We start from the raw sequence: 23,255 nt of genomic DNA on the forward strand, positions 1-23,255 counted from the left end.
ACTATCCCTGAGTAATTATCCTCTTCCTCCTCAATCATCACGCTGATAGCTTGAAAGAACATTTTTGGTTCTGGGCACCACCACCAATGCCTAAGGCCCAATTTTTCAGCCCCTGTTTAACAGGGGCGTGTGATTACAATTTTTGATGCAATACTTTGCAGCAGGGCTCGTTCCTGCGTTCCAACTAGAGTGTCTGTGAGGGGTTGCAGTGTTGTAGCACCAGCACCAGTGCCTAAGGCCCAATTTTTCTGCCCCTGTTTAACAGGGGTGTGTAATTACAATTTTTGATGCAATACTTTGCAGCAGGGCTCGTTCCTGCGTTCCAACTAGAGTGTCTGTGAGGGGTTGCAGTGTTGTGGCACCAGCACCACCACCAAAGGCCCAATTTTTCTGCCCCTGTTTAACAGGGGCATGTAATTACAATTCTTGATCTAATATTTCACAGCAGGGCCCATTTCTGCACCCACCAAGAGCGAGTGAGGACTTACAGTGTTGTGGCACCAGCACCACCACCACCAAAGGCCCAGTTTTTTTGCCCCTGTTCAACATGCTGAGTATATAGGGCAGGCCCCTACTTTCAAACATCTAACTTACAAACGACTCCTACTTGCAAACGGAAGGAGACAACAGGAAGTGAGATGAAATCTACCCCTTGGAAGGGAAATTCTCTCCTGTAAGTATTAATATGGGAAAAACATTTCTCCTTTCCACTGATGCTTTCCAATCCTTGTTCCACAAAAAAACCCAAATTTTTAAAAAACATTTGTCATTGGGACAAAAAGTGAGGTGAAATCTTCTAAAGAGGAGGAAAGACAGCAAAACAAATGTCACAGGGGTGATAACCCTTCCCTATGTTTTCCAAAAAGCTTAAAAAAGATTTTTTGGCTGGAGCTAAACACGTTAAAAATGTACCCGTTCAAAATGACAAACAGATTCTACTTAACAACAAACCTACAGTCCCTGTCTTGTTTGCACCGCCTGTATACTGCTGTTCAGAGTATATAGAGCCTTGTGGCCCCACACCTTTCCTTATTTTAATTTGGGTGCGGGGTTCCCCTTAATATCCATACAAGACCCAAAGGGCCTGGTAATGGACTGGGGGGTACCCATGCCGTTTGTCTCACTGATTTTCATCCATATTGCCAGGACCCGACATTACATTAAACCCGCAAGCAGTTTTAAATGAGATTTTTTCCTTTAAAAATGACATTTGGTGCAGGGACTGTTCTAAACACGGGAAACACGCGCCACTTTACAGGCATACTATAGACACCCCCCAGGTACGATATTTAAAGGAATATTTAACTTTTTTTTTTTTTACTTTAACCATCATTAAAATCACTGCTCCCGAAAAAACGGCCGTTTTTAAAAGTTTTTTTGCATTGATACATGTCCCCTGGGGTAGGACCCGGGTCCCCAAATCCTTTTTAGGACAATACCATGCAAATTAGCCTTTAAAATGAGCACTTTTGATTTCGAACGTTCGAGTCCCATAGATGTCAATGGGGTTCTAACGTTCGTGCGAATTTTCGGTCCGTTCGCAGGTTCTGGTGCGAACCGAACCGGGGGGTGTTCGGCTCATCCCTATTGGTGACACAACAGTCAAAACTCACTATTCTTTTAAATCTTTTAAAATGTTATTATGGAGTTGCTAAATTATGCTGCTACCCATAATTATTTTTTGTTTGACCAGCAGTTCTATCGCCAGGATAGAGATGTGGCTATGGGGGCTAAATATGCCCCTAGTTTGGCCAACCTATTCATGGTCAAGTGGGAGGAGGATGTCATCGATACCCAAAATAGACCAGAGGTGGTCTTATGGGCTAGATACATTTATGATGTCCTCCTATGGGATGGTAGGGAGTTGAAGTTGCTGGACTTCATGGCATTCCTCAATGATAACAATAGTGGCATTAAATTTAACTTTGAAGCGAGTTTGGAGAAATGAATTGTTTGGACCTCACCATCACAGTTAAGCAGGTCCCTCAAGGCCAGTTTATGCATTTGAGGTGCAATTGTAAAAAGAGACTTTTGATGACCAGGCAGCTGTTCTTTCCACCAGATTTATAGAGAAGGGTTAATATTTCCCAAGTATTGTCTCAAACTGTGAAGACATGAGGGATATGGACAGATCATCACTTTTGGTAGATAAACCACACCAGGTGAAGGATGATAAAATTTCCCTGCCGTTTATCATCACGTTTTCGGTACAACATCAGCATCAAGAAATTAATCCAGAAACACTGGCACTTATTATGCAATGACCAAGTTCCAAGGAACATACTACCAGATAAACCACAGATAGTATTTAAGGGGGTATCCTCACTGGGGAATAGAATTTATCCCAGTGTTCAGGACCCTCCAGGAGTAAATATATGTTTCTTCCAAAACCTTACGGGTTTTTATTGATGCAAGAGATGCCAAGTTCGCTCCCTTAACGGTTGTAAGGAGAGAAAGACCTGCAAGTTTATATCCACCAGCACCTCTAGGGCCTTTGAGGTAGAACCTTTCATCACTTGTTCATCCGAGGGCATAGTCTACCTTATCCAATGCCCCTGTGGGTTGCAATATGTGGGGAGGACCAAAAGGGCCCTCCAGGTCAGACTAAATGAACACATTAGCAACATCAGAAGGGGCTTTAAGAACCATTCGGTCTCCAGACATTATGGTGAGGTGCAACACAGGGACCCCTCCAACACACTTTTTATGGGGATAGACATATATAAACCCCATTGGAGGGGTAGTTCATTGGTTAGGGAGATCTCTAAACAAGAAATGTCTTGGATTTATCGTCTTAAAACGTATGTACCTTTTGGCTTAAATGTGGATACTGATGTTAATGCATTTATCAATAACTATTGATTTGCATTTGTATCGTTATTCACATTTTTGGTTTAGCTGCGATTTCCATATCATCTTGTCAAAAAATTGTTTTTATTCATTTTTCATTTTTTATTTTAGTCTTGTATTTAACTATGGTCATGACTGACCTCTTTTTTGCTATAGGCGGATACTCCTGGTCATTAGTTTTATAATCTGCATGCACTGTTTGCCATATAAGTTGTATAAGTTTTTTTATATATTTTTATATCTATTTTTATATTTTGTAAACTTCACCAGAGACCTTCGTTCTGAGCCCCTACACATCAGACGTGTCACCCATAGCAGATGAAACCAGGTGTCCAACTTGCTGTTATTTTAATTGAATATCCTCTTATGAACTAAATTTATTTTTATCAACTAACCTAATACTCTTTAGTGACCGTGTTGTTGTGGTCCTTTTTGTGAGGGTTGGACAATTTTCTAACAGTCCACTGGGTGTCGCTTGACCGTAATGTTGAGCCTGTCCCCTTCACACACATTGGATGACTTTCCGGTGTGTGTGTGTGGTTAATATGACATTGTTCCATACCTATTTTTATAGTATGTTTGTAAATTAGATCGTCTAATATCTGAGTTATGTGGCTTTGGTTGTGGACCAGGTTTTAAACGATCAGGTTTCGAGCTGGAGCCATCTCTGGTGTTCACATATTGATTAGTATGATGGACAATAAGTCATGCTACCGCGCATGTGCATGGATGTGTGGTGGCTCAGAACGAGGCTTGGTACGCTATTTTTTGTATAAATAGAGGTGACACAGCACGCCGCCCGTGCCCCTGGACGACGTAAGTTATTGCGAAACGCATAGGGCGGAGTCAACGCACTGACGTCCCCTTGTGCTTCATTCACTTACCCAGAAGGACGGGTTGTCTGTTTGTGTTCCGGCCCGCACATCAGACTTCAGGCTTTTTTAGACTGCAACATTGTAAGTGTACTACTTTTTTTAAAACAATAAATATTTACTGGGTTTTACACTATGGGGTGTTTTATATCCTTTATGTACCACGGTATCCATGGGATGATCTGATTGGCCGTGAAGAGGCTGCCTAGTACCCGTGACTGTGCCTGCTGTTCCTTGAAGCTAAGCTGCGATTCCTTGCATGCATTCCTTGATCCTCTGTTATGGGGGATCATGGAAATCTGGTAAGAGTTTATTTCTGTTGACTGATGGTGGATTCAACACAGCTCTTTACTCACAGTGCTCGAGGATGGCTTGTTCACAATTCATGGACTTTTATTTCACAATGCACTGGTGATTTTTAATTTTTTTCACCAGATTCTTAGGTTTAACCAACTTATCACTACTATACATTCATGGACATAGAAAGGTGAACATCAATAATATTAAATTATATCAATTGAACACCTATGGACTAATTTATTTTGGTTTTTATTGATTGAGTTGTTTGTTCACTAGATACATTTTAATATTGTAAATTTCTATTGACCTTTATCACATGCATATTTATTTTCACGCTATACACACGATTTTCCACAATATTTGCTTATCCATGATATTGTTTTGATTTTTGGTCAGAATTTTTTGAGTAGCACGATTCTAACCTTTCCAGAAGTTAAATAATGTGGCTGCGGAACAAAGATAGACCAACTATAATGTGCCCTACACTAAGCTTTTCTTTGAGTGTCTGGAATAGATTGATGAAACCGCATGGATTTAAATCCAATCAAGCTCCCTTGGCCGGCAACCCTGCTTTCATTCCGGGTCTCAATCCCCAAGTGTTTGCCCCAAGTGGTGGACAAAGTCTTGATACGTATTGCTGATATGTGTAATCATGAGGGTATCTTATCGAAAAAATTCTACAAGAAAAATATCAACTTCCTAACCTGGAAATGTATTACTACTCTCAGTACATTTTTTGACAACTTTACAGTGTACAAATGATCTAACAACTTCAACCTCAATTGAATATTTATGTAGATCTTTCGATAAGCAAACTGGTCACATCTCAAAAATCTACAATATTCTTTGGGGCAGCGCATATTACATTTGGGGCAGCACAGTGGTGTAGTGGTTAGCACTCTCGCCTAGCAGATCGCTGGTTCAAATCCCAACCACGACACTACCTGCCTGGAGTTTGCATGTTCTCCCTGTGTCTGCGTGGGTTTCCTCCGGGTACTCTGGTTTCCTCCCACACGCCAAAGACATGCTGGTAGGTTAATTGGCTTCTGTTCAAAATTGGCCCTAGTATATGAATGTGAGTTGGGGACCATGGATTGTGGGCTCCTTGAGGGTAGGGACCAATGTGGGTGTACGATGTATGTGCAGAGTGCTGTGTGAATTGGCAGTGCTATATGGGTACCTTAAATAAAAATAGGGATGATTGTAGACACGCACCCACACTCACTCAGGTTGGACTGGTGTCTTTATTCAACCTTACTAACTATGTAACTATTCTGACCTCTACATCGGAGAAACTGTTTTATATGCATAAATGAGAAAAAGACATAGAGGAAACCCTAGAAGTTGATGATTTGGTTAAAATCATACATTAATACATTGATTGAAGCAGACTGCAATGTTTTCCTGAGATGGTACATGGTTCCGGTGAGGGTGGCTGCGTGCGTCCTGGAGACTTCTCCCTTATGTTTTCAGGGATACGGTGCAGAAGGCACAGTGCTCCACACATGGTGGACATGCCCAAAAGTTAAGCAATTTTGGATCCGCGTTTCCAACTTTATTTACTAATCCAGGTGAATCTGGTTAACCACTTGCCACCCGCCATATAGCAATATGACGTCAGCAAAGTAGTTTCAATATCCTGACCAGGCATCCTATGACGTCCAGCAGGATATCAAGCCACTGTGCACCCCCGGGGCACGTATTGCGGCAATCGTTGTTGCGGTGTGTCAGTCTGACACACCGCAACTCTGATCTAGGTAAAGAGTCTCTGATGGAGACTCTTTACCATGTGATCAGCCGTGTCCAATCATGGCTGATCACGATGTAAACAGGAAGAGATATGGGGCCCCAAAGTCAGTTCGGAAAATGTCATTCTCTGCTGCAGAAAAGTGCTTGACATTTTCCGAACCAAATTTTTAACCCCGTATCTCGGGGCCACATGGTGTTAGGAACCCCAGCTTTGAATATGTTGTAGTGCTAGTTCCACTGTATTTGCACACCAAATGTGGGGTTCTTAGCACCAAGTGGCCTCGAGATATGGGGCCCCAAAGTCGGTCAAATGTGTCCATCTGCAGCAATGTCATTTCGGGACCCTTTGGGTCCAGAGACCCCAAATTTTGGCTGCAGCTAGGGGGCATCTAAGAACCCTTAACTACCAAGTTTGAAGTTTGGGGGACCTATGGCTGAAAATGGGCACAGTGAGGCTGCAAATGGGCATTGTTGACCCCCTTTTTCACTTACAGTAGCTGCGCATTTCTCACCCTAGGCTTATACTCGAGTCAATAAGTTTTCCCAGTTTTTTGTGGTAAAATTAGGTGCCACAGCTTATATTCGGGTCGGCTTATACTCGAGTATATACAGTAATCTGTTTTCCATAATAATTGCAACTAGCTCTTTTGTGCATTTTCATTTTTAATGCTCATTTCCTTATTTTTCATGCATATCTAGGTGTGTTTATGTACAGGAGTTCTTTTCCGAAAGCATTTTTTAATATTGCATATTTTTTAGTTTTCATGTTCATACACACATATATGCCTGGAGGGTCACACCGCGTATTTTTATTTATATTTAATATCTTTTTATAATGTCTTAATACATTCCTTGTCAAATGATAATAATTCTTATTGCATTTTGTAACATTTTTATTGCATTGTATACTTGGATAGTCATTAATCATGTTATCAATCACCAATACAGCTGTCATTATGTTGGTACAAAAGGGTTCTTAGGCTGGGTTCACACTGATGCAAATTGGATGCATCCAATTAGCATGACAGGAGACTGTGATTGGCTCTCATTAAAGCTCTGGGGTGGCCGCGGAGCGCATTGGAAAAGGGTCCTTTGCACCTTTGGCTCAGTTTCAGGTTCAAATTCAGACCTGATTCGCACCTGAAATGGTGTATAAGGATGCACCGAACCCCTGCTGTGAGCTGCAGCCTCAGCTAGTGTGAACCCAGCCTTAATGTTAGCACATGTTCCAGCTAATAGTTTACATTTTCCTGTTATCTATTCTATATTACATGTATGTACTCTTTTTGTTTTTTTTATATCCATTAAGTTTCAAGTCCTTTTTTAATGTTTTGTCAGGTTTTGGTACTGCTGCTTCCTGTTGATCCATATGTATTATCCCCATCGTGCTTTAGGAGAGTACAAATAGCACAGTGTCTCCAAGGTGGGCAGGCTTGAGAAAGAGGCATTACCACCTTTAAACATGCATGTAGCCACACCCCCTTCATGCCCACCATCCTCTGACTTCACAGGGTCTGATGCCACGCTGTCAGACAGGCTCTCTAGGTTCTTTATACAGTATCTCTGGTGGATGCATCCACTCCCTGAAGTGGACTGTACTGCACCCTTTAGGATCAGCATTAGATGGCAGCTTCGGACTACCTAACAAGTGCTTTGCATTTCTACTACATGCAAGTGTTTTTTGTCTTTTTGCCAATAAAGGTTATATTATACTGCAGTTATGCCCTGGTGTTCTTTTATGTTACTACAGATATTCCTTCTATCTTCTGAGGAGCTGTACAGAGTCAGCTTGAAGCCAAAATCCTTTATTTTTAATTTCAAGATCCATCAAGAACAGGAAAGTGGAAAGAAATAGGCATACATGACAAAATGATAGTGGGCGCACACTCAGATACACAAGCACCCTATTCAACAGTATATTTACAGTACATTACAAATCAAGAAGAGATACCATAGGCATATTCAAATAATTTCACATCATCATCAAACAACCTATGGAAAATGATCATGTGCAAAAGATTTGTCACTAGTACCTACATCTAAAAAGACATTGTAGAAGGTGTATGTTGTGAGGTTATTTTGTGGACTTTAATGGTACTAATTAAAGTGATTGTAATCTCTGTACTATCACTTTTACCTACAGGTAGGCCTCAAATAAGGCTTACCTTTAGGTACCGTGAATATCTCCTAAACTTGCACTTGGAGATATTCACCATATAGGCTTGCGCCAATGTCATCATCGCAAACACAGAAATAACTCTGGGAGACATGTCGCCGGTTACATCTGTGTATGTGGACCGCTGCAACAGCGTCAATCTAAGGTGATAAAGTATAAACTGTTAAATACCTTTTCTCATCAGCAGCTAGAGCAGTCTTATGATTTCTATCAGTGTCTGATTAAAGCTTGTAGGAGGAGTTTACATTCTACTCCGACTGTCTTATGATGCTGCAGGACCCCTGACACTCTGTCTGGACAGTGATGATTTGCCCTTTGCTGATCACATTCACCCTCCCAAGAAAAAAAAGAAAAACTCTCTAGCAATACACACCAAACGGAGCATGTGCAGAGTGCCCCCAAGGCTCTGTACTATCAGGAGATGAATTGGGGATAGTGGAAGAAGGGGAGTATCAGAGAAGATGGTATCAAACAGCCTTTTTACACAATGCAGAGGATTAATCCCTTAGGTTCCACAGCAAGTATTATGCATGCTTTACTGCATATACAGATTGATTTTACTGTTATGGGTTTAGTAACACAATAAAGCAAAGCTCTGTCTGATAAACAAAAAAATTAAAAGTCAACAGCTACAAATACTCTAGCTACTGACTTTAAATATAAGAACACTTACCTGTCCAGGAATCTCATGATGTCGGAACCCCAAGCAGATTCATCCATCTGCTTTGGGTGCAGGCATCGGCATTGCAAATAAGGGAAACTGGCAGTGAAGCCTTCAGGCTTCATTGCTGGTTTCCTAATTCACATGCCCGAGTCGTGCTGCGCTTTCTGAATGGCCATGCCGTCTTCTGGGACACATGTAAGTCTCAAAAGGCAGCAGAGGGTAGGAGGAGGGGTGCACATGTCGTAGATCGCCGTGCAACGATCTTACCAGGAAGTGGTACCTGCTCCTCTCTCTCCCCCAAAAAGAACCAAATGTGGCAGTGAAGGGGGGGAGAGGTGAACAAGCAGAGCTTCCCCTTTTGGGTGGAGCTCCGTTTTAAAGTTGGACAAGGCTTTTTAACTGCTCCAGCTCACCTAATAAATTTGGGAGTGCCTCCTGAAGGTCACCAATGAAAAAAAGGACATCATCGGCAAATGCAGCAAGTTTGTGCTCCATGGAGCTTACAGTGACCCCTGAGATGTTGGAATTCAGCCTAACCTTATGCAAAATAACTTCCATTACTAGGATGAAAAGTAAAGGGGATAATGGTCACCTCTGCCTGGTCCCATTAGCTAAACTGAAGGGAGATGAAAGAACCTGGTTTACCTCTATTTGGGCTGTGGGGTTAGTATAAAGTGCCTCAATCCAATCCAAGTGATTTAAATAGGCAATCTATCCTGTCAAAGGTTTTTTCAACTTCGGGAGAGAGGACAAGGCATGGAAGCTTATGGAACATGCCCCAATGAATCAGCCTAATTGCCCTCTGGGAGTTGTCTCTGTCTTCCCTCCCCAGAACAAACCTCACTTGGTCTTCATATACTATTTCCCCGATAAACTCCTTTAGACGATTTGCTAAGATTTTTGCAAGTATCTTTATATCTAAGTTTAACAGGGAGATAGGATGGCAGCTCTGGCAAAATGCTGGGTCCCTACCTTCTTTTGGGAGAACTGTTATGTGTGCCCGGAGTACGTCGGGTGGAATACGGCCAGTCTTGGTCAGTGAGTTGAGGTAGGTCGTCAGTGTGGGTTGCAACAGATCTGCATATTTTAGGAAATAAGAGCTAGTAAGTCCATCAGGGCCTGGACTTTTTCCAGAAGTCATGTCTTTAACAGTTCAAAGAACCTCCTCGGGAGTAATGTCACGTTTAAATTCAGGGCCGTCTGAGGCATTATACTGGGATACTGTGGCTCATCCAAATACGCAGACATCTTTTCCTCCCTGATGCTTTTTTGCCTCCTGTTTCCCCTTCCCGTAAATTATAAAGAGAATGATAACATTCCCTAAAACAGTTGGTAATCTGGGATGGTAAATAGAGCCTGTCCCCATTTCGGGAGTAAATCTATGGGGCCCGTGCACTAGCAGGCTTATGCTTGAGAGGAAGCCAGCTTTTTTAAGCCCTGCTATAATTGATGTGGATTTGATGATTTGTTCAGCTGGGACATTGTGGGTTATTTACTAAAGGCAAATCCACTTTGCACTACAAGTGCAAACTACAAGTGCAAAGTGCACTTGAAATTGCACTAAAAGGGGACTTGGAAGTGCAGTCGCTGTAGATCCAAGGGGGACATGCAAGGAAAATTAAAAAACAGCATTTCAGCTTGCACATGATTGAATAATAAAATCAGCAGAGCTTCACCTCATTTCAGATCTACCCCTCAGATTTACAGCGACTGCACTTCCAAGTGCACTTTCAGTGAAATTCCAAGTGCACTTTCAGTGAAATTTCAAGTGCACTTTGCACTTGTAGTTTGCACTTGTAGTGCAAAGTTGATTTGCCTTTCATAAATAACCCCCATTGTGTATTTAGGAATCACATAATTACCTTTTGTGCTATAATGGACTGTTTGGTTTCTTCACAGTAAGAGACTCCCCCAGGCATTAGTTCTGGCCAGCTCAGAAGATTGTTTTAAAATATACACACAATATAACTAGTTGCTAACATGTATAGGTAACAACATTGGGGATTGTTGATCCATGGAATATCCCATTGTCTTCAGGAGATCAGGAAAGTTTTTTTTTTTTTTACCGCTGGAGCAAATTGGACCATATTTTATAGTTTTTCATTTTTTCATTTCTCTGGATCAACTGTGGGAATAAAGTTCTGAACACTGAGGTTTTCTATAAATGTATTTATTTTTCTATTGTTTGAACTAGAGGGACTTGTGTCTTTTTTCCAATCCATTTAAATATGTAACACTAACAATGTAAACCAGTAGAAAATCTGCTCTAAACTCTAAAGCTTTTGTTTAAAAAAGGGAATAGGTAGCTGAGCAAAACAATTGGTGACATGTACCAATGCAAAAAATAAAAATAAAATAAAAAATAAATAACACCTAGTTGGGAACAAGACTTTTAATACAGCTTAAAGGTAAAAATGTAAAATACACAATTCCTTTAACCACTTCTTGCCCAGCCTATTGTAATATGATGGCTGGGTAGAATGTCCATCGTTTTGGCACGATTCGTCCCTGGCTGTGTCCGATGACTGATCAATGTTCCTGCCCACTGCTGGTACCATGTGATCGCTGTGACTAACCACAGCAGATCACATGACAATTGTATACAATTGATGGCTTTTTTCATGCCATTCATTGTGTACATTTGTGTTGCTAGCTGTGACTAGTCACAGTGATCACATGGTACAGACAGGACCAACCATAGCCCATCTGCACCATGTGAACAGCTGTGGCCAATCACAGATAATCACAATAGCAAACACTGAATGAATCAATTTAATTCATTAAAAATGGTTGCTGGTATAAGCCATCATAATGTGTAAAAACAAAAAGAAATCCCAATCACTTCCCCAGAGTAGTACAGTGTTACCATGGTATGGCTTCTCACAGTGTGTTAAAAATTGTATCAGAAAAAGAATGTAATTAAAAATAAAAAATAAAAAAAAAAAAAATTGGAAAAAAAAAGTATTATTATTGTCTGTCACCAATCAGTGTCCCTGATCACTGACACACCAGTTATATGATGATGCTGCATTGCACTGGTGACAGTATGTAAAAAAAACAAAAACATTTTTTAATCTTCCAAAAATTTGTGACAAAAAAATTACAACTTCAAAAAGCTTGAAATGGCTCATACTAAATACCTTGGACTGTCCATTTGTGGGATATTTGTACTGTCCTGGCATTTTCGGGCCTCAAGAAATGAGATGAGCTGTCAGTCATCAGGATTAGGGATGAGCCGAACACCCCCCGGTTCGGTTCGCACCAGAACCTGCGAACGGACCGAAAATTCGCACGAACGTTAGAACCCCATTGACGTCTATGGGACTCGAACGTTCGAAATCAAAAGTGCTCATTTTAAAGGCTAATTTGCATGGTATTGTCCTAAAAAGGACAATTTGGGGACCCGGGTCCTACCCCAGGGGACATGTATCAATGCAAAAAAAACTTTTAAAAACGGCCGTTTTTTCGGGAGCAGTGATTTTAATGATGGTTAAAGTAAAAAAAAAAAAAAGTTAAATATTCCTTTAAATATCGTACCTGGGGGGGTGTCTATAGTATGCCTGTAAAGTGGCGCGTGTTTCCCGTGTTTAGAACAGTCCCTGCACCAAATGTCATTTTTAAAGGAAAAAATCTCATTTAAAACTGCTTGCGGGTTTAATGTAATGTCGGGTCCTGGCAATATGGATGAAAATCAGTGAGACAAACGACATGGGTACCCCCCAGTCCATTACCAGGCCCTTTGGGTCTTGTATGGATATTAAGGGGAACCCCGCACCCAAATTAAAATAAGGAAAGGTGTGGGGCCACAAGGCTCTATATACTCTGAACAGCAGTATACAGGCGGTGCAAACAAGACAGGGACTGTAGGTTTGTTGTTAAGTAGAATCTGTTTGTCATTTTGAACGGATACATTTTTAACGTGTTTAGCTCCAGCCAAAAAATCTTTTTTAAGCTTTTTGGAAAACATAGGGAAGGGTTATCACCCCTGTGACATTTGTTTTGCTGTCTTTCCTCCTCTTTAGAAGATTTCACCTCACTTTTTGTCCCAATGACAAATGTTTTTTGAAAATTTGGGTTTTTTTGTGGAACAAGGATTGGAAAGCATCAGTGGAAAGGAGAAATGTTTTTCCCATATTAACACTTACAGGAGAGAATTTCCCTTCCTAGGGGTAGATTTCATCTCACTTCCTGTTGTCTCCTTCCGTTTGCAAGTAGGAGTCGTTTGTAAGTTAGATGTTTGAAAGTAGGGGCCTGCCCTATATACTCAGCATAAATTTGGGCCTTAGGTGTTGTTGTGGCCACAACAACGTAAGCCCTCACAGGGCCCTGCTGTGAAATATTAGATCAAGAATTGTAATTACATGCCCCTGTTGAACAGGGGCAGAAAAACTGGGCCTTTGGTGGTGGTGGTGGTGGTGCTGGTGCCACAACACTGTAAGTCCTCACTCGCTCTTGGTGGTTGCAGAAATGGGCCCTGCTGTGAAATATTAGATCAAGAATTGTAATTACATGCCCCTGTTGAACAGGGGCAGAAAAATTGGGCCTTTGGTGGTGGTGGTGGTGGTGCTGGTGCCACAACACTGCAACCCCTCACAGACACTCTAGTTGGAACGCAGGAACGAGCCCTGCTGCAAAGTATTGCATCAAAAATTGTAATTACACACCCCTGTTAAACAGGGGCAGAAAAATTGGGCCTTAGGCACTGGTGCTACAACACTGCAACCCCTCACAGACACTCTAGTTGGAACGCAGGAACGAGCCCTGCTGCAAAGTATTGCATCAAAAATTGTAATTACACGCCCCTGTTAAACAGGGGCAGAAAAATTGGGCCTTAGGCACCGTGTTCTGGTGCCACAACACTGCAACCCCTCACAGACACTCTAGTTGGAACGCAGGAACGAGCCCTGCTGCAAAGTATTGCATCAAAAATTGTAATCACACGCCCCTGTTAAACAGGGACTGAAAAATTGGGCCTTAGGCATTGGTGGTGGCGCCCAGAACCAAAAATGTTCTTTCAAGCTATCAGCGTGATGATTGAGGAGGAAGAGGATAATTACTCAGGGATAGTCACTCAGCATCAGCATAGGCAGTCTTTGAAGGGATCTGAGATTTAAAAAAAAATTATTCGGTTACATCAGCATCAGGTGCTTGGTAGCTGGTGGTGATCCAAGACTGATTCATTTTTATGAAGGTCAGTCGATCGACCGAGTCGGTGGACAGAGGCACCCTGTGATCGGTTACAAAGCCTCCAGCAGCACTGAATGTGCGTTCCGAAAGAACGCTGGATGCAGGACAGGCCAGTAGCTCAATTGCATACTGTGCAAGCTCTGGCCAGTGATCCATCCTCAAGACCCAGTAACCCAGAGGATTTTCGGTGGGAAAGGTGTCCAAGTCAGATCTTGCCCCTAGGTATTCCTGCACCATGTAAAACAGACGCTGGCGATGGTTGCTGGAACCGATCATACCTTGGGGCTGCGGACCAAAAAATTGTCTGAACGCATCGGTCAGACGGCCACCTTCTCCACCGCTCCTTCTTTGACTGACCGAAGCCTCAGCAACACGTTGTCCAGAAACAGGAGTTTGTAACCTCCCAGTCTCTGGGAACGCGTTGCACAGACCTTTCTGCAAGGCCTCCCGAAGATGTTTCATCCTCTGCTCCCTCTGCGATGGCAAGATAAGGTCCGCAACCTTACCCTTGTAACGTGGATCAAGGAGGGTTGCCAGCCAGTATTGGTCCTTCTCCTTGATACCACGAATACGAGGATCCTTACGCAGGCTTTGCAGGATCAGTGAGGCCATGCAGCGTAGGTTTGCTGAGGCATTCGGTCCGGAGTCCTCTGGGTCACTAAGGATGACATGGTCCGCAGCCACCTCCTCCCAGCCACGTACAAGTCCATGTGTTTCTTGGGACTGATCCCTTAAAGACTGCTGCTGATGCTGAGTGCCAGGCTCCACCTCCATACTGACACAATCTTCCTCCTCCTCCTCCTCCTCCTCGTCCTCTTCCTGTGTGATCGGCGGGCATGCAGAAACACTGTCTGGATAAAGGGGGCCTTGAGAGCTAAGGAAGTCCTCCTCTTCCTGCCTCTGTTCTGCCTCAAGTGCCCTGTCCATTATTCCACGCAGCGTGTGCTCCAACAGGTGGACAAGGGGGACAGTGTCACTGATGCATGCACTGTCACTGCTCACCATCCTCGTGGCCTCCTCAAATGGTGACAGGACAGTGCATGCATCCCTGATCATGGCCCACTGGCATGGGGAAAATAAACCAAGCTCCCCTGACCCTGTCCTGGTTCCATAGTCGCACAGGTACTCATTGATGGCCCTCTGCTGCATGTGCAGCCGCTGCAGCATGGCCAACGTTGAGTTTCACCTGGTGGGCATGTCACAGATTAGGCGGTTCTTGGGCAGGTTAAACTCCTTTTGGAGGTCCGTCAGCCGAGCACTGGCATTATATGACCGGCGGAAATGCACACAGACTTTCCTGGCCTGCCTCAGTACATCCTGTAAGCCCGGGTACCTGCCCAAGAACCGCTGCACCACCAAGTTAAGGACGTGAGCCAAACAGGGAACATGGGTCATTTGTTCCTGTCAGAGGGCAGAGAGGAGGTTGGTGCCATTGTCGCAAACCACCATTCCTGCCTTAAGTTGGCGTGGTGTCAACCACCTCTGAACCTGCCCCTGCAGAGCTGACAGAACCTCTGCCCCAGTGTGGCTCCTGTCCCCCAAGCACACCAGCTCAAGCACCGCATGGCATCTTTTGGCCTGCGTACTTGCGTAGCCCCTTGAATGGCTACAGAGCACCGCTGGTTCCGAGGACAAAGCACAGGAAGAGGCCATGGAGGAAGAAGAAGAGGAGGGGGTGGAGGAGAGAGGTGTGTCACAATCATTAGCATTTTGGAGGCGTGGTGGCGGAACAACCTCCAACACTACTGCACCTTGTCCTGCATCCTTCCCAGCTGCCAGCAGAGTCACCCAATGCGCCATGAAACTTAAGTAACATCCCTGTCCATGCCTGCTGGACCATGAGTCAGCGGTAATATGCACCTTACCGCTGACCGCCCTGTCCAGCGAGGCATGGACATTGCCTTCCACATGCCGGTAGAGAGCCGGAATCGCCTTCCGTGAGAAAAAATGGCGTTTAGGTACCTGCCACTGAGGAACCGCACATTCCACAAACTCACGGAAGGGAGCAGAGTCTACCAGCTGAAAAGGCAGCAGTTGAAGTGCTAGCAATTTTGCCAAGCTAGCATTCAACCGCTGCGCATGTGGATGGCTGGGAGCAAATTTCTTTCGGCGGTGCAGCAGCTGGGGCAGGGAAATTTGCCTGGTACAATCTGACGTCGGTGTACCAAAAGCAGATTGCCCACAAGTACTTGGCTGTGACACACCTAATTCTACACCTTCATTCCTCTCAGTGCAGGTCTCAGAGAGGACTGAAGGTATAGTGGGGTTGGAGATCTCAGCTGATGAGGAGCAAGGAGAGGTCCTCTTTGTTCTTTGGTGTGGGTCTTTTAGATACGCTTGCCAACGAACTGCATGGCAGGTCAACATATGTCTGGTCAAGCATGTGGTACCCAAGCGGGAGATGTTTTGGCCACGCGAGATACGCTTGAGACATATGTTGCAAATAGCAGCGGTGCGATCTGATGCACTCGTCTCAAAAAAGGCCCACACCAAAGAACTTTTTGAATAACGCGCAGAGACTGCAGTGCCCTGCACATGTGGAGCTTTGGGGTGTGATGCAGTCAATGTGTTGCCCTTAGGCTGGCCCCTGGAGGGCATCCTGCCTCGTTGGTGATGTGCCGCCTCCTCCTCCTCTCTCCTATCAGGCACCCACGTTGAGTCAGTGACCTCATCATCCCCTCCCTCCTCATCACTGGAGCAAACCTGGCAGTATGCTGCAGCAGGGGGAGCATGACTGCCAGATTGCTGTCCTTCTTTGGCACCCCCTCTGTCTGCGCTCATGTTACTGCCTTCATCGAGCTCAGTATCATCATCAGAGCCTTCCAAACGCTGGGCATCCTCCTGGAGCATGTGCCCAACACTGTGGTCAAACAGTTCGAGGGATTCCTCAGGAGGACATGGTGGGGCTAGGGAAGGAGTCACTGATGACATTGAGCCGAGGGAAGAGGCCGCTGCTTTGCCAGACAAAGTACCCTGGGCATGGGTGAGAGAGGATGAGGAGGATGAGGACGGCTTGGTCATCCACTCGACCAAGTCTTCCGCATGTTGTGGCTCAACACGGCCAGCTGCCGAAAAAAAGCCCAAGCGTGTCCCACGGCCACATACTGATGAGGATGCACCGTCTCCATGACCAGCACTAGACACAGAGCCTGCTTGCCCTCTCTTATTGGCTTGTGACTGTCTGCCTCTCCTTCTTGGCCTTCCAGACATACTAATGGCCTGTAGCTGCACTAAGCTGGGATATGTATATATATATATATATATATATATATATATATATATATGTACTGATACTGCAGCTAGCAAAATCAACTGCCTGCCTGTAGTATGAGAACACCACCAACCTTCTACAGGTCACTTTAGCTGAACACTGTGAGGTGGACGCACCCCACTAACTTGTAGGTTTAGCTGAACACTGTGAGCAGGATGCACCCCACTAACATGTAGGTTTAGCTGAACACTGTGAGGTGGACGCACCACACTAACTTGTAGGTTTAGCTGAACACTGTGAGCAGGACGCACCCCAATAACTTGTAGGTTTAGCTGAACACTGTGAGCAGGACGCACTGCACTAACTGTAAATAGTCTAGCTGCCTGACTGTGGTACTAATAGGATCAAAAGAACACCAGTAATTTTCTTCAGGTAGCTGTATATACTGTAACAAGACAAGCCTGCCTGTCAGTAAGAAGATAACAGGAACGGATCTAGCTGAACAATGTGAGGTGGACGCACCACACTAACTTGTAGGTTTAGCTGAACACTGTGAGCAGGATGCACTGCACTAACTGTAAATAGTCTATCTGCCTGACTGTGGTACTAATAGGATCAAAAGAACACCAGTAATTGTCTTCAGGTAGCTGTATATACTGTAACAAGACAAGCCTGCCTGTCAGTAAGAAGATAACAGGAACAGATCTAGCTGAACACTGTGAGGTGGATGCACCACACTAACCTGTAGGTTTAGCTGAACACTGTGAGCAGGACGCACCGCACTAACTTGAAGGTTTAGCTGAACACTGAGGAGGATGCACCCCACTAACTTTTGTAGGTTTAGCTGAACACTGTGAGCAGGACGCACTGCACTAACTGTAAATAGTCTAGCTGCCTGACTGTGGTACTAATAGGATCAAAAGAACACCAGTAATTTTCTTCAGGTAGCTGTATATACTGTAACAAGACAAGCCTGCCTGTCAGTAAGAAGATAACAGGAACGGATCTAGCTGAACACTGTGAGCAGGACGCACCGCACTAACTTGAAGGTTTAGCTGAACACTGAGCAGGACGCACCCCACTAACTTTTGTAGGTTTAGCTGAACACTGTGAGCAGGACGCACTGCACTAACTGTAAATAGTCTAGCTGCCTGACTGTGGTACTAATAGGATCAAAAGAACACCAGTAATTTCTTCAGGTAGCTGTATATACTGTAACAAGACAAGCCTGCCTGTCAGTAGGAAGATAACAGGAACGGATCTAGCTGAACACTGTGAGCAGGACGCACCACACTAACTTGTAGGTTTAGCTGAACACTGTGAGCAGGACGCACCCCACTAACTTGTAGGTTTAGCTGAACACTGTGAGTAGGACGCACTGCACTAACTGTAAATAGTCTAGCTGCCTGACTGTGGTACTAATAGGATCAAAGAAACACCAGTAATTTTCTTCAGGTAGCTGTAAATACTGTAACAAGACAAGCCTGCCTGTCAGTAGGAAGATAACAAGAACGGATCTAGCTAAACTGAATACAGTGTATATATATATATATATATATATATATATATATATATATGCAACACCTGGGATGCATATATATACACAATACACTGTAAGTGCAGCTAACTGACTGACTGTTCTGCCTAATCTATCTAACTCAAATCAAATGTCACTGTCTGTCTCTCTCTCTCTCTCAATGAACGCCGGAACACACACTACACAGGGCCGCCGTGTAGGCGGCCTTATATAGTGTGGGGCGTGTATTAAATCCCCTGAGCCATAATTGGCCAAAGCCTCCTTGGCTTTGGCCAATTACGGCTCTCTGTTCAGGCAGCGCTGTGATTGGCCAAGCATGCGGGTCATAGTGCATGCTTGGCCAATCATCAGCCAGCAATGCACTGCGAAGCCGCAGTGAATTATGGGCCATGACGCGCCACACGAATTTGGCGCGAACGGCCCATATCGTTCGCAATTCGACGAACGATCGAACAGCCGATGTTCGAGTCGAACATGGGTTCGACTCGAACACGAAGCTCATCCCTAATCAGGATTGATTTGCAGATATAAACAGTATATACTATAGTTTGTGGACTAAATAATAAACACTGATTTGGGTTATTTTTACCAAAGAAATGTAGCAGAATACAGTCTGGCCCAAATTCATATAGAAAGATTATTTGTTTGCAAAATGTAATAAAATAAAACAAAGAAAAATTATTTTTTTCAAAATTTTTGACCTTTTTAAGTTTAGTTATCAAAAAATAAAAAAATCTAGTGGTGATTAAATACCACCAAAATAAATTTCTATTTGTATGAAAAAAAATGATTAAAATGTCAAAGGGGTGTAGCTTTGCATGACCATGCAATTTTCATTCAAAGTGCAACAGCGCTGAATGCTGAAAATTGGCCTGAGCAGGAAGGGGTTGAAAGTGCCCTGTATTGAAGTGGTTAAATAACAAGCTGAAGGGATGTCTACAAACTGCACATGAGACTGCACATCTGTATTACGTACTCCTGAAAAAGTGACATTTAGAAAAAAAACACTGAGGGCCCTTTCACACTGGGCAGATCTGTTTGCCAAAATCTGCTTGCTCGGCAGGTATTGATCCGCTGACCCCGCTGAGCAGGCGAATGATAGGTCCGTCTCCGCTCAATGTGCTGAGACGGACCTGTCAGAGTCCCGCTCTCCTCTATGGGGAGACCAGATGAAAACAGACCGCTTGTCTGTTTTCATCCACTCCCATCCAATCCCATCCAATCCAATCCACCAGACGGATGAAAAATAGGGTTTCCATCCATCTGGATTTGGCAGACAGGCTTGGATCTGATAGCAGTGAGTGTCAGCGAACATGTCAACGCTGACATCCACCGCTCCATAGGGGAGACTGGAAGGTCTGATCAGGTCCACCTGAAAAACTGACAGGTGGACCTAATGGAAAAGGCTGTGTGAATGGGCCCTAACTCACATAAGGGTCTGATATGGATTTTTAGGAGGAGCCCACATCACATTTTTCCTTAAAAGGACAGTATAAAATTGTTTACAAAAAATGTGTATGTGGGTATATGAGACTCCCTCTAAATCTGTAATCCATAGATACAAATTTTGTATAGATTTTTAAAGCATGGCCCCCCAAAATTCATGCCAGATTCTTATCCAGACATGTAGCCTGGCTGGCCAGGAAAGGGGGGCAGCTCCTCCCTCCCCTCACCCCAGTCCTCTTTTCTCTAGTCATCATGTGGTTCCCTCCTGCTGATCTCTCACTGTCATCTGCTCTTTCCTCCCTTCTTTCTCCCCTTCTCTCTTCTCTATTCCTTCTCCACTAACAGAGAGTGCATTGTGCACCATGCATTCTCTCTAAATCAGTTACCATTATCATTAAAGTGGTAGTAAATTTAGAAAAAAAAACTTCCTGCAAGGCAAGGTTATAATATGCTAGTATGCATCACATACTAGCACATTATTTGAAACTTACCTTAAAATGAAACCATCCAGCAGCACATTGGCAGGGCTTCCATCTTTACCCGGTCTTCCTTCCAGGTTGGCGAGCTCCGGTCCTTTGATTGGATGAGCTGTGATTACGTCATTCACATGTGCACAAAAGCCGCTGTTCACGGCACAGGGCTCTGAAGGAGTGGCGCAGAAAGGGACAGTGCCGTGACGTCACTGACAGCTTCACAAGTAATTATCTGCTAAACTACGCATATTTAGGAGATATTTACTGTACCTATAGGTAAGCCTTATTATAGGCTTACCTATAGGTCAAAATCAACCAAGGGGGTTTACACCCACTTTAAAATGACTGCCTGTAAATATAAGTGCATGGTCTTCTATAAACTTTCTTAACTCACTGTAAATTTATCAAAGGTGGATAACATTACTGTATAATGTGACGCTCTGTAACTTTAATAAGGTGTGTGTGCTTGTTGGTGGGGTGAGGGGGAGTGGTCATTGTGGCTTTATCAGAATTGCTGTTCAGTATACAGTTGCTAACAACATTATTGACATTGGATTTACATAAAAGGACAATGTTTTGTTTTATTTATTTTTAATAAAGGATTTTTTTTACAGTGTCTGTGTTCTTTTTTTTTATAATTTTCCTTTTTCTTCCCATGTGCAAGGTATCCTCCCAGTGTTGAAGGCATATGCCCTGCTATTATTTAGGGGGGGGGGGGGCTCAAGCTCACTGTCCTCTTTTCTGGCAATTACTCACTTAGGAAAGTGCAGTAGGAGAAGTAATTGCTACATTTCATTGATGTCCAAGAGAAACCGAAATGCATTTTTTTTGTTTCTGTTAAGATCTGTGGCTTGCCTTTTGTTCAGGCACAAATGAAACAAGTATATTTCCAGCAAATACTCCTTTTTGCTGAAAAAATCTCTTTAGAAAATTTGTAATGAGTTTGTTACGAAAACTGTAGACAAGCGTGCTTAAAAGTGGGGTCAAGATAGAATGATGAATTGCTGTGGCTAAGTCATACTCCGGTGAGTAGTGGGTTTCAAGACTTATATACATGACGGCAACACTTCCATAAAAAACAAAAGCTATAAGAAAGTGGGATGCACAAGTGGAGAAGGCCTTTTTTCGTTCCTCTGACGTCTTCATCTTGAATATTGCAGCCATAATATTAGCGTATGTAATGGTAATAGAAAATGAGGTCAATATAATTGTAAAGGAACTCATAGCGAACTCCAAGATAATAGTAAGATCAGTGTTAGCACAGGCTAGGTTCAAAAGTGGACAAGAGTCACAAAACAAATGCTGAATTTCATTTGGCCCGCAAAAAGGTAACTGATTAACTAAAATAAGAAAGGGTAGCGGTGTAATAAAACCAAGAATCCAACTTATTGCTATAAATAACTTACTTGACTTTATTGTCATTATAGCATGATATTGTAAGGCCTTACAAATTGCTATATAACGATCGTAAGCAATTACATTCAGGAGAAAATTCTCAGTTATTATAAGTGAGTGGAAAAAATACATTTGCACAAGACAGTAGTTAAATGAAATATGCGTTCTTCCATTTAAAATTAGAGTAAACAGTGTTGGATAGACAGTTGTAACAATACCTATCTCAGAGAGGCATAAAGCAAAGATAAAAAAATACATAGGGACATGAAGACGAGAGTCAAAAAGAATTACAAACAGTGCAATAATAGTACCAGCAGCGACGATGAAATAGAGTAAAAGCAACAGGGTGAAAAATAGATGTTGGTGGTGGGCTATATTGGTGAACCCCACTATGATAAACTCATGGATACTCTGGTTGTGCATTGTATTTATGTGAAAATTTTACTTTTAAGAGTCTTAATTCCTTTAACAGCCTTATTTCTCCTAAGAAGAAATAATTTAAAAATAATATTAAAATAGTTTTGAGTACATTTATTTTTAAATACATAATTAAAGTAAAAAATCAAATCAATAAAAGTAATTGTTTTGTAAAAAAAAAGAAATGGCATGGTACCTCTTGAATCAAAAGATGTCTATATTCCTTAATGACAAATGAGAACATTTGAGAGGGTTTGGAACACTTGGATTGAACATTATCATTATCCTTGATCAGTCCCTTTTGACCATATAGTGTAACTATCGAACTATACAGTCCACAGACATGATGTACCTATTTACAGATCATAATTGTAAAGTGCCATAACCCGCTTTGATTAAAATTGTGTCAGTTGTCAAGTGTGTTCATAAACCATTGAAAAAAAAAACTTATTGAAACAGAAATAGTTTTTGGTGGTGGCAAATGGTGCAGCGTAGTCACCTTATCGCCATATATCAATAACAATAGTGATGCAGACTATAGCAAAGTTAAAATCAAAAGCTGAAAGATCCTAAGTCAGCCATTGTCAACCCTTTTACCCCAGAGGAACCCTTTAACCATCTCAAGTCCATACACTTTCACACTTCCAGTCCCAGCCAATTTTGAGCTTTCAGCACTGTCACACTTTGATTCAGTCATGCAACACTGTACCCAAATTAATTTTTTATCATTTTTTGAGACAGAGGGAACTTTCTTTTGGTGGTATTTAATCTCCCCAGTTTTTTTTATTTTATTTTGCTATGTAGATGAAGATTTTGAAAAAAAGCAAGTTTTTCTTAGTTTCTGTTATAAAGTTTTGCAAATAAATAACCTTTCTTCATAAATTTAGGCCAAAATGTATTCTGGTACATTTCTTTGGTAAAAATAAGCCAAATTAGTGTATATTTTTTATTATTTAGTCTGTGTGAAAGTTATAGAGT

General features: G+C 42.8%; 1 protein-coding gene across 1 annotated transcript; it reads right to left on the reverse strand.

Moving 5' to 3' along the window:
- Positions 1 to 20,818: 20,818 nt before the first annotated feature.
- Positions 20,819 to 22,283, reverse strand: LOC141116574 (olfactory receptor 6N2-like). Its single transcript, XM_073608970.1, has one exon. It carries the CDS (start codon positions 22,281 to 22,283, stop codon positions 21,303 to 21,305), a length of 981 nt encoding a protein of 326 aa, XP_073465071.1. The 3' UTR covers positions 20,819 to 21,302.
- Between the last annotated feature and the right edge of the window lie 972 nt (positions 22,284 to 23,255).

Source organism: Aquarana catesbeiana, linkage group LG13, assembly GCF_042186555.1.
Source record: "Aquarana catesbeiana isolate 2022-GZ linkage group LG13, ASM4218655v1, whole genome shotgun sequence".
Lineage (NCBI taxonomy): Eukaryota > Metazoa > Chordata > Amphibia > Anura > Ranidae > Aquarana > Aquarana catesbeiana.

Excerpts from the sequence above, each read along its gene's own strand:
- LOC141116574 (XM_073608970.1), bottom strand. The coding sequence starts at position 22,283 with ATGCACAACCAGAGTATCCATGAGTTTATCATAGTGGGGTTCACCAAT.